Here is a 12647-nt window from a genome sequence, read left to right as displayed (position 1 = left end):
TACAAAGTCACACGGGTGATTCAAGACTTATGAAATACTTGGGCTCACATACAAGGCCTTGGTCAGTGGCACAAAGAACATCCTAGAAGAGATTATTGACAGTGGCCTAATTTTACAACATGGAGAATTACAGTTTCTCCGGAGTTGGTGAGAAGGTATTTTGACAACACTGAAGTTCAGTGGGAGGTCAGAGCTGATGCTGTCAGAGCTGTGTTAGGTTCCCAAAATTGTTCCTCTTCTAGGAACGATTGAGTGGGGAAACAAAACAGGCGGCTTGCAGCCTCTTTTCTAATCTCCTGCTGAGAATTTGGTTGTGTGCTTCTCTTCCCCTTTCCATTCATCCATTCCTCATTGAAGGTCCACAGAGGAATATGGTATTGACTTCATCCGAGCTGGATATGTATTTACTGGAAGAGAAGGAGGTGGAAGCTTGCCACGGGCCAGTGTGGGTTTAGCATGCTTGCAGGTAGCTCCTTGAACACCTTCAGCAACTGCTGGTCATTACTGGGTGGTCTCTCAGTGCTCCCTTTTAGGTCACTCTATCTACATTTTTCGCTTTCACCAAGCCCTGCTTTGTTGCATTGTGTTCCCCTACAGTTCTTGGGCTTCTCCAGCCCTGTGGCTCTTTCTCTCCACAATCCAAGGGCCCCTTCAGATGCTATAAGACTTCAGTGGACCTGATCATTACCAGCACTATCAAAACCACAGCTAGGACACAGAAAAATGAAACAGGACATCGCTCGAAAGACAAGGACCCAGTTTTCTATATGGAAGGTACCTATGGTGACTCCACAGGCCAAGACAAATGAGGATGGACATAGTATCAGAGCAGAAAAGGCTGTTGAACATAACGCCTTCACAGACCCTGCTAGGGCTGCTGTATGGCCACAGCAGGCACCTGTGAATGAATCTAATAGATGCTCTTGTAGGTGGCCTCAGCAGAGAAGCCTTTGGGAACTAGAGAGCAGGAATGATGCTATCCCAAAGATCTTCTAGAGAAGGTCTCTGGAAGATGCTGAAGGGAGTATGTGTGTCGGCTTTGCATGGCCAAGTTTTGCTGGTGGAGGGTGAGTGGGGCTACAGGGGTGGCTTCTGTGAGAAGCTGCCAGAAGCTTCCCCCATATCTGACAGAGCCAACGCCAGCCGAATCCAAGACGAACCCGCTGCTGGCCAAGGCTGAGCCCATCAGTGATGGTGCTGGCACCTCTGTGATAATGTATTTAAAAGGGGAAAAAAACTGCTCAACTGCAGCTGGAAGAGAGGAGTGAGAATATGTGAGAGAACCAACCCTGCCGACACCAAGGTCAGTGAAGGATGGGGAGAAGGTGCTCCAGGTGCCGGAGCAGAGATTCCCCTGCAGCCTGTGATGAAGACCATGGTGAGGCAGGCTGTGCCCCTGCAGCCCAGGGAGGTCCGTGGGGGAGCAGATCCCCACCTGCAGCCCGTGGGGGACCCCACGCTGGAGCAGGGGGTGCCCAAAGGGGGCTGTGACCCCGTGGGAAGCCCAGGCTGGAGCAGGGTCCTGGCAGGACCTGTGACCCCATGGATAGAGGAGCCCACGCTGGAGCAGGTTTGCTGGTGGGACTTGTGACCCCCGTGGGGGACCCACGCTGGAGTTGTCTGTTCCTGAAGGGCTGCACCCCATGGGAGGGACCCACGGTGGAGTAATTCATGAAGAGCTGTAGCCCGTGGGAAGGGCTCACGGTGGAGAAGTTTGTGGAGGGCTGTCTGTCATGGGAGGGACCCCACGCTGGAGCAGGGGAGGAGTGTGAGGAGTCGTCCCCCTGAGGAGGAAGGAGCGGCAGAGAAAACGGGTGATGAACTGACTGCAACCCCCATTCCCTGTCCCCCTGTGTCACTTGGGGGGAGGAGGGAGAGAAATCAGGAGCAAAGCCCCCAGGAAGGGGGGGGGGGGGGGGGGGGGGAAGTTTTAAGATTTTTATTTCTCATTATCCTACCCTGATTTTACTGGTAATAAATTAAACTGATTTCCCCAAGCGGAGTCTGTTTTGCCCATGACAGTAATTGCTGAGTGATCTCTCCCTGTTCTTCTCTCCACCCACGAGCCTTTTCTTATATTTTCTCTCCCCTGCCCAGCTGAGGAGGAGAGTGATAGCACAGCTTTGGTGGGCAGCTGGTGTTCATCCAGGGTCAACCCACAACAGGGGGAAATATTGCACCCATCCATTCCTGCTTGTTACCCAGTCATGGTAACAACAGCCTTGCCAGGATCTCAGAAAGACACTGATTTTTTGAGCCCCAAGACTGAACCAGGCTGCCTCTCACACATGAGACCCATGGGGTTTGCTGTGAGGCTCAGTGGGGAAAGGGACAACCAGGAGGGTGTTATTCCAGCCAGACATTTTTCATGCACCATTGGCTGAATTCACTGTAGGAAACAGAGAGGAAAACTCTATATGTTCAGCACTTTTATTTTGTGCAAAAAGAACAACGAAACGTGCTGCTAATGGGCCTTTTGGGCTGGGCTTGGAGAACCTGTCCTAATGTTTTTTGTGGGGCCATGGGGACACGAGTAACCACACCACACACATCAGAGTTACATCTCCTTTTTTTCTTTTCATTTATTGAGAGGAGGGGATGACAACTGGGTTAGACAGTTGAGAAGCTGCTCCCAAAGCCACCGAGGAGCCTCCTCTTCCCCAAGCTTTTTCCTCTTCAGCTCCTATTTCCCCTTCCAGCCGGGCGGGATGCAGCAGTAGAACTTGCAGTCGGAGGAGAAGGACCACGTGTCCACCTTGGTGCACTTGCTGGAGCAGTAGCCCACCTTGGGGCAGTGCTTCCTGATCTGCCCGTAGCCTGCAAGGGGGAGACAGAGGGAGAAGGGTTGGGTCAGGGGAGGTGCCCCTGTGCCCCACTCTCACGCCCTCCCATCTCCTCCCGGTGTAAGTGTGGCAGTGGTCAGCAGGATGAGACCCTGCTCCTCGGGAGGTCCTGCTCCATTCTCCCACATGTCCACCACTCCTGCCCAAGCCCAGCCCCAAAGCAGGAAGGGACCCTGAAGAGCACAAGCCTGAGAAACTCCTTGTGCACCCCTCTCCCCCGGCTGGTGACTACAGGGCCAGCTGGTGACACAGGTGCAGTTTGGGACAGAGATGCTCCCACAGAGAGCACATTAATTCCCCTCATGAGAGACCCTCCAAAAGCAAAGTTCATAAAGATGCTTATCTGTGCAAGACTGCACAGATGTCTTGCACCTCTTTAGGAGACAGAATCAGTGTTCTCAGAGAAAAACAGCAAAATCAACACCAATGTAGTTTCAAACAATTGAGTTGGTGTTCCAAAAAATATGGAGAGTTTCACAGGTGGCAGGTCCTGTGATAACCAGAAACATGACTGGCATGCATTAAAAGAGATTCATGTGTCAAACATTAGGCACCAGGGTGGGAGAGTGTTGGCTTAAAATAGCTGGGAAATTATGTCCAGAGTGAATGGATATTGGACTGTGAATCCCTTTGAGCCCCAGATCTCCTTTTTGTTCATTGAAGAGCAAGGTGAGAACCAGAGCTGGAGTGATATCTGTCAACACTGCACATTAAAAATGCAAGGGAGCTGGACCCTGAAGGTATACTCAGGAGTAGTTTGACAAAAAAGGTGGCATCATCTGAGCAGGAAACATCCAGGAGGCTGATGTCTCTGAAAAATACATCTAGCATTTGCTTGGTACTCCATGGCTAAAATAATTATACGAGGGCCCAGCTCACCTTGAACTAGAAGGTGTCAAAAATGTTTAAAACATCCTAAATGTACCTCTAGCAATAAGGTGCCTTTTGAAAGACTCATTTGTCTGAACGTAGACCCCCATTTAAGACAACCTGGGGTAACCAAGTTTTTTGCGCTTTTGCAAGAGACCAGCACGCATCTGAATACCCAAAGGACTAGAGATCTTTTTGTGGGCAACAAAATCACAGCCTTTAAAGCCAACAGAGACCATATTTGCTCAAGCTGCCTATCAAGCATGGTCGGCTCTGACCCTCATCACTCTGGTTCTCCCTCTGTTGTCCACCTCACCTTCCAAATTCACCCTCTTACCTGGGACAGCCAAGGACACCAGTAGGAAGACAGCAAAGACAAGGTAGAGGAACCTCATGGCTGGGGGTCAGTGATGATCTCAGCAGGGCTGGAGACAGGAGGATTGGAGAGAGCCTGAGCCAGACGCTGGTGAGTGGCAAGGCTGGAGATCCTCATATTTATACTGTGTTTCTGAGCAGAGAGAAGTGTTCTGGGGGAGGTCCTGTTGCTCACAGGACCTCTCATGGTTCACCGCCCAGCACAACTGCCAGCCCCTCCACCCTGCACCTGGGTATGCTGGCAAAACTCTGCTCTCCCCAGACCTGGTATCAATACCCAGTTCAAATGAAAACCATTGAGTGTGACAGGAGCAAATGGTGAGTAGATAGAACAGATCTGCTGGGGCAGAGGGACCTGTTAGGAAGCAAGATCAGTATCAAAGGGCTTTAGGCCTTTCTCAACCTTTGGCACGGATGCAACTGCATGCAATAGGGCTGAGACATGGCCACAATGCACAGATAACTCTCCCTTTATTGTCTAGACCTGTCACCATGAGGGGCTGGGCAAGTTGAGAGGGGCCCTGGTGTGCGCCTGGCTTGGGGAGGACATCATGTCCATGTATCATCCTCTTTGCAACCATGAGCTCAAAATCTCTCTGATGAATTTAGCAAACACCATGTTCAATGTAGCCCATTCTGTTGTTCCTTCTCACCCCACAGATGGGCAGGACCACTGGGTCTGAGAGACTTTTCCTAGGATCCTGGATGAGCTGACCACTTGCAGACACCCTGACCATCACCTCTTCCTCACAAAACCTCCAGACAACTCCGGGGTCTCAAGCGTGCTTAATTTCTGGGATGGAGATAGCCTGATCCCTGCTGCCAGGGGAGCTCTGATGCTGACAGAAGGTTTTTCAGAGCAGTGAAATGAAAGCTGGACTGCAATGAGTCTGTAAGGCAGAAGGATCTCAGCACTGAGTGGCTGAATAAGGAGATGGCAAATGAAAGTCCATGGTGACAAACTTATTTTCACCTTCCGGGAAAGTGGTGCTCCTAAAGAGCACTTCAGAAAAAAAAAAAAAAAAAAAAAAGTAAAAAAGTCACCTCAGTGTCTGGAGGCAGGCATAAAGGAAATTGTGTGTTAGGATTTGCTAGAATGGGCACTGACAAAAATCAGTGTGTCTCTGTAACAGTTTTGAGGGTACTTCATGCTGAACACTGTGTAGGCTGCTGGTGTCCCAGTCTGCACACACAGAGTAGGACAAGGAGATGGGACCAAGAATGGTGAAAGTTGGGAACTTTTTTTTGGACAGTGAGATAGTAATCATACTGGGACTCTTCCACTAGAGGAGGAGATGAGTATGTGGGGATATGTGACAGCAGTATCAAAACTGTAAGTGTCCTAACAAAGAGAGAGCTATGGAATCCCATTTCTCATTACCAGAGAAGTAGGAGATGACAGAAAAGTATGATGCACCGAACAAAGAAATTCTTTCACGCTGCACACAGTGGGATGGTGTAAGTAATTGCATGGATATTGTGGAGGAAGAAATTGTAAATGTGTTCAGAAAGCAAGTAGGGCAGTCAATCTAACTTTAAAGTTTGCTCTGCTCTAAGCAGCTGACTGAACCAGATGACCTCCAGAGCTCCCTTCCACCCTGTATTGTTCTATACTTCCATGAAATCCATAAAATCCATCGAGGGGCATTCAGCGCAATTATATGGATCCATATCCAACTCAACAACCCCCCAAACCTCAGACTGCTGGAATTGGATGGGTTTCCAAACACATTTATTGTATGTTTGCCATGTTATTCCACTCTTCTAAACATCAGCTACTTGCCACTGTCGGACTGAAGACACTTGGCTAGATGGGTCCCTGCCACACAGGGACCAAGGAAGCTGGTGGAGGGTCTAGAGCACAAGTCCTGTGGGGAGCAGCCAAGGGAACAGGGGTGGTTCAGCCTGGAGAAAAGGAGGCTCAGGGGAGACCTTATTGCTCTCTACAACTTAGAGGAGGCTGTAGCGAGGTGGGGCTCGGTCTCTTCTCCCAAGTAACAAGTGATAGGACAAAAGGAAATGGCCTCAAATTGTCCCAGGGGAGGTTTAGATTGGATATTAGGAAAAAAATTTATTCACTGGAAGCACTGGAACAGGCTGCCCAGGGAAGCAGTGGAGTCACAGTCCTTGGAGGTATTTAAAATACGTGTAGATGTGGTGCTTAGGGACATGGGTTAGTGGTGGGCTTGGCAGTGTGAGGTTAATGATTGGACTTGATGATCTTAAAGATCTTTTCCAACCTAAATGATTCTGTGATTCGGTGATTCTATAGCATGGCTTACTCTTCTGTAGCTGACTTGTACTAATAAATAAACTGTGCTGAAGCCTGACGCAGCAAAGTGGCTGTCCCCATTGGTATATTTTTAGCACAGACCTGGTCATGTTTTTCCTCAAGGCCACTTGACACTGCTGCAAACACATTTCCCACTGTGCTTCATGTGTCTCCATGCGACAGGTCTGGTTTCCAACGTGACTGGGATGTGGTCATCCTGGTTTGAGTGGAAGAGAATTTAATACTGTGGATGTGACCAGGGTATGCCCACTGGCCTCAGGACCATAGAGTGGGCCCTGGTACAGTTCAGTTTACCAACAAAGACATGACCATGATGATTTATTTTGTGTCGTTACCAAAATTGCATGGAACTCTAGATGTCCTCAGAGTCACTGCTCCACATCCCCCAGACAGAGCTCCTTACAACCCTCTCAGAAAGGTGTCAAGCCTCATTGGGAATACCATCAATAACTGGCCTCCCCCATGTCATTTCCCCTCCTTCAGGACACCGTTCTCCATCCCTCCAGAAATGTTATCCTATATACAACACCGAACTGTCATCGCTGCAGTCTGAGCCCACTGTTTCTCATCTGGACCACCCTAGTCATAAGGAACATATTATTTCCTTCTTATGTACTTCTTATTCCAGATTTCATGGCTCCCACATTTTTTTTCTTTTCCATCATCATAATCTCAATTCTTTCAGATTTCTGTTATAGATTTTATTTTATTGGTCCCTTAGCTATCTCTGCTCTAGGCTCTCTCCAGCTATTCCACCTCATCTTGAAGTATGGTGCCCTAAGCAATAAACAGCACACTACATGAAAGTCTAGAAGTTTGGAGTAATAAATGGATTAATTTAAATGCCTGAAAAGCAATATCCCTGTGTTTGTTTGTTCGTTTGTTTGTTTGTTTCAGAAAGAATTATTTCTGCCTTTTCCATAACAGGATGACATTGTACAATTGTGTGCACCTTGTTGCCCACTGCAGCCCCACACCTCTCCTGCAGAATCACTGCATTGCCAGATACTGTTCATTCCACCTTCTCCACCAATTGCTCCTGCCTTTGGCAAAAAATGTCAATCTCCAGTGTCTTCCAACATGCTGCAGTCCTTTTCAGCCTGCTATTTGCAAATTCAGTAAGCACAATCTTTATTCCTTTATGTAATTTTTTAATGAAGACCCTGGATAGTTCAGGACTCAAAACAGCCTTCTGAGATGTCCTTCTACCATCACCATGGTAACTGGAAATTTATTAACTCCTGTTCATAAAGCATTTTTCCTTCATTTCCTTTAGGCCATGATCAATACTAAAAAAAAAAAAAAAAAAAAACAAAACAAAACCCTCAAAACTGAGACAAAATACCCAGCCAAATGAATGCAATGAATATGTTGTAGAGCACCATGTTTGGGGGAGACCCTTTAGGAACCTCACTGCCCGTGGAGCACTTGGGCATGGATGCACCCTCAAAACTACCCCCTGCGATGGACCTAGTGCCCCAGTATCACCCACTGTGTCTGTGCCTTGCAGACAGTGTCCGGTGCCGGTGCATCATCAGAGGAGCACCCAGACCTAATTCCTGCACCCCTGAGGAGCAGCTCTGCTGTTGGCAGCCCCGGCTGGCGCTGGGTCGAGCAGAGCTGGGCCCGTCGGCTCTGTGTCTGCTGGCGGTGGAATCCCGGCAGCCGGATCTGGAGGAGGGGGGGGATTGCCCCCATGTGTCCGGGTTGGTGAAAGCGGCCGGCGAGCGGTGAGGAGAAGCCCACTGGAGCATGGACCTGGCTGCCGGGTGCCTTTGTGAGTGGGACCAGTGGGTCGGGGTGACATTGCACACGCCGGAAAGCGAACAACACCTCTCTGGAGACGGGTTTGCTCAATTTCTCCTCCCACCTCTCTGCTTGTGCAAGGAGCCCATCTCCAAGCACCGATGTCTCTATCTTTGTTTTTCACGAGTATTGTTCTTTGCTCCTGGCACACCAAGATCTCCCTTGGCCTCCAGGCACAAGTATTTTCTACACTGTTTTGCTTTTCTCTTGTTTTTCTCCATGCCCACCCAGGTAACACAGCAGCTAGGAAGCTAGAAGGGACAGAGAGAGCTGGAAGCTCAAAATTAGGAATTACCACCTTCAGATCAGAGTCTTCTTGCCTGGGCAATCTGCAGTGGGAAAATTTTGAATACAGTCTCCAATGGCCATAAATTTTATATGTTCATGTTACTGAAGAATAAACTGGAGAAAGACTCTTCTCAGTCTCTGATCAGTCACTCACCACCGTTGCAGATTTCTCCATTCCTTCTCTCATTTTTATGCCTCCTTCCAACTATTTGCCACTACATGTTCCTATTCTCCTCGCACCCTGCTTCATTCTTTGCTTTTCCCCTTTGCTTTTCACTCTAGCTTTTTCTTGTTTCCCGTGACTACTACAAGGAAATAACTGCTCATTTCTACAACTGACCACTCATAACCTTTTAGAATGAATAATTCCATTTGCTGGACTTTTGAAGGAAAATAAATCATTACTCTTAGACTAAGCAGCTTGTTTTTTTTTTCTTGACAAGCAACTGGTTTTTTTTCAGAAGCAGAGTTTATTTTATAGATATTGAATGTGCATGTTCCTATAAATGTTCAGCAGGGAATCCCTCATCCAAACTATTCACATCTGAGTTCAAACAAACACCACCACTCATTGCTAATGTTGGCTCAGCATGCAGAGCTGCAGTGTTTGTGTGGATTCATCTTTTCTGGATGCAAAACCAACAGCTATAATTTCCTTCTCGGAGTTAAGGCACAAAGACTGGAAAGGATGTGTCTGGATGAGCCTACAGATATATGAAAGAAACCACTGCTGGGAGATGCTGAAGCATTCGACACCACAGAAGAAACGGCAGAGCTGGAGAAAAGCCAGCAGAGGAGGGGAAGAATCTTTTATGTTTCTTCACGAAACATATTTTTCACTGTATATGTGAATTGGATATGATCTAGCCTTGATGTAATTATTTTTTTTTTCCCCAGAAATCCTAGAACTGTTTGTCCCCAGGCAGGTCTGTCACCTTGCACAGATGTTTTCTTGGGGCTTATTTCTTTCCAGCCTTTTCCTGGTAAGTGTATTGACCTCTGCGATCCTTGTATTGTTTACATAGGCTGCCTCTGTACCAGTAAATTAAATATTTCCAGGAGTGGCAATAAGAAAAGTATAGTTCATCATCATGCTACAAACCTGGGTTTATTTTCCCTTGTTCATTAACTTTCAATTACCAGTTTTTGCAGATATTTCCCAAAATGCTTAGCAGTGATCATAAACTTGGTTTAGCCTACTTCAGAGTATTAGGTATGGAGAATTTCTACTGTGTAACAATAATAATTGCCAGATTAATTAGAGTCATATGATACTGCTAATGAGGTGCTCGAGGAAAGGCACATGCAACGGATGGAGTTCTAGAAAGGGGGTACCTTGACAGCTCTTTAAAACTAGAGATAAATTATCCAGCAAATTAAATAATCATAGAATCACAGACTGGTTTGGGTTGGAAGGGACTTTAAAGGTCATCTAGTTCCAACCCCCCTGCCCCGGGCAGGGCCCCCTTCCCCCAGCCCAGGGGGCTCCCAGCCCCGTCCAACCTGGCCTTGAACCCTTCCAGGGAGGGGGCAGCCACAGCTGCTCTGGACACCCTGGGCCAGCGCCTCGCCCCCCGCACAGGGAAGAATTTCTTCCTTACATCTAATCTAAATCTGACCTCTTTCAGTTTAAAACCATCACCCCTCCTCCTACCCCCACCCCCTGATCCAGAGTCCCTCCCCACCTTCCCTGTCCCCCCTTTAAGCCCTGGGAGGCCGCTCGAAGGTCTTCCCGGAGCCTTCTCTTCTCCAGGCTGAACCCCCCCAACTCTCTCAGCCCGGCCCCCCAGGGGAGCTGCTCCAGCCCCCCCAGCATCTCCGTGGCCTCCTCTGGCCCCGCTCGAGCAGCTCCGTGTCCTTCTGCTGTTGGGGGCCCCCGAGCTGGCCCCAGCACTGCAGGGGGGTCTCCCCAGAGCGGAGCAGAGGGGGAGAATCCCCTCCCTGGCCCTGCTGCCCCCCCTGCTCTGGCTGCAGCCCAGGGCACGGGTGGGTTTCTGGGCTGTGAGCTCACGTTGCTGGCTCACGGTCAGTTTTCCATCCACCAACATCCCCAAGTCCTTCTCTGAAGGGCTGCTCTCAATCCACTCCTTGCCCAGCCTGGATTTGTGCTTGGGATTGCCCCGACCCATGTGCAGGACCTTGCACTTGGCCTTGTTGAACTTCATGAGGTTTTCATGGGCCCACCTCTCCAGCTTGTCCAGGTCCCTCTGGATAGCATCCATTCCCTCCAGCGCATCACCACACCGCACATCTTGGTGTTGTTGGCAGACTTGCTGAGGATGCACTCGATCCCACTGTCCATGTCACCAACAAAAATGTTAAACAGCTCTGGGCTCAGCACTGAACCCTGAGGAACGCTGCTTGTCACTGCTCTTCACTTGGACATCAAGCCGTTGACCGCAGCTCTTTGAGTGCGACCATCCAGCCAATTCCTCATCCATTGAGTGGTCCATCTGTCAAATCCATGTCTCTCAAATTCAGAGAGAAGGATGTCATGCAGGACAGTGTCAAATGCTTTGCACAAGTCCAGGTAAATGACATCAGTTGCTCTTCCCTTATCAACCAATGCTCTAACCCCTTTGCTGGATTTAAGCTAGACCCCTTGTTTTTCCTCTGTATTAAATTATGTTGCACATTTTCAAGGTGGAAGGAGGGCAGTAAGAAAACTGTCCTGTCCTTTCCCATCTCATCTCATCCTGTCACCTTTGAAGGGTATCAGATTCCTGCGAGCTAGCTATGAAACCCTTCCATTGTAAATTTTCATACAAGCAGATAAAAGTCCTCACTCAGTTCTTCCAACAAGATGTGATTTGTTTCTGTGGCTCACGGTGCCCAGAGGACCTCACTTTTCCACTACTCTTGGTTCATTTAATCCAGAAGAGGGAAAGACAAGGGTGTGAATGGCTCAGATAGTGAGACAGCAAAAGGAACTGGGATTTCTTGACTCCTCTCCTCTGGCTCTTTGCAGTTGAAAATTTGAAGTCAAGTCCTTGGCATGTCTAAGTCAGTTGAACCTTATGCTGTGCAGCAAGGAGGTGTCAAAAGGATAACTTATCTCAACTGTGGTGGCAAGGATGTTTGCAGCCTTGGTTCATCTTGCTGTCTGCTTTTCTGCTGAGCTGCTCGAACATTTTCGTTTGCTATGAACTAAACAGCATAAGGGCCCATCTCCTGGTCCATAGACCAGCTGGCCTGGTTTGGCCATCACCATGATATTAAACTCCATCAGCTTCCAAAACAGTGTCATTCTATCCAAAATGCCTACTGGGCACGGTCCTTGGTCCATGGTAACTCCTGACCTTGCACTTGGGATTTGGTGAAACTAGGGCTAGTGGTCCTGGGACACATCAGCTCCTGGGACTGTGCCAACCATTTAGGAGTAGATCACTGATTATATTATGGTATGGGTGCAACCTAGAGTAGCTCAAAATCACAACGGCTCTAAGTGTTAAAGGGAGAAAGAGGAGTAAATATAATCAGATCTTCTGAACTTCACAAGCCACGGACTTGCACTCTTGGTGAAAATTTTCCCTGGCAAAGAGTATCCAGTCATGAGCTGAAGATCTCCAGGAAATGAATACATCACCACTCCTATTATTAGTTACTCTCACTCTTAAGAGCTAAGCTTTCTTTCTAAGTTTAGTCTGTTTAGATAAGAAGAAGCATCAGGAGGTTATGCCTTCTTCTGTTCAGTTAAACAGCTGTATTTATTTTTTGGTATATTCTCCCTGTGAAGATACTTGTACCCTGAACTGAATCACTCTCCAGCACAAAGCTGTGATAAGCCACGCTGCTTCTGCTCCTTATCTTCCCTCAAGGTGACATTTTCTCCATTTCACTATATAACTCTACATCCTTTTTCCAAAACATGTTCTTTCCAGTAGCATCGCCAACCACAAACATGCAGTTCAATGTGAGTCAGCAGGGTACCCTTGCAGCCGTGAAGGTCAACTGTTTACTGGACTGTATCAGCAAAAGCACAGACAGGATGTCAAGGGAAGTGATTATTTCCCCCCAGCCTGGCACTTATGGGACTGCATCTGGAGTCCTGTGTCCTGTTTTGGGCTCTTCAGTACAAGAAAGATATGAGTAAAGGCGTGAGATCTGCTCTGTTTCTATCCAGAGTTTGATGCCTCCACTGCATTTGCCTTCTCCACAGCTACATCAAATTA

General features: G+C 48.2%; 1 protein-coding gene across 1 annotated transcript; it reads right to left on the bottom strand.

The window, feature by feature from the left end:
- Positions 1-2683: 2683 nt before the first annotated feature.
- Positions 2684-4108, bottom strand: LOC116961801 (cygnin). The gene is made up of 2 exons (XM_032993851.2): positions 4051-4108; positions 2684-2817 (listed from the first exon to the last, which is right to left on the bottom strand). Exons 1-2 carry the CDS (start codon positions 4106-4108, stop codon positions 2684-2686), a joined length of 192 nt encoding a protein of 63 aa, XP_032849742.1.
- Positions 4109-12647: the final 8539 nt, after the last annotated feature.

The sequence above is a fragment of the Tyto alba genome, unplaced genomic scaffold (assembly GCF_018691265.1).
Source record: "Tyto alba isolate M040663 unplaced genomic scaffold, T.alba_DEE_v4.0 Super-Scaffold_40, whole genome shotgun sequence".
NCBI lineage: Eukaryota > Metazoa > Chordata > Aves > Strigiformes > Tytonidae > Tyto > Tyto alba.
The sequence above is the reverse complement of the archived record's forward strand: the minus strand, read 5'-3'. Positions and strand labels throughout refer to the sequence as shown.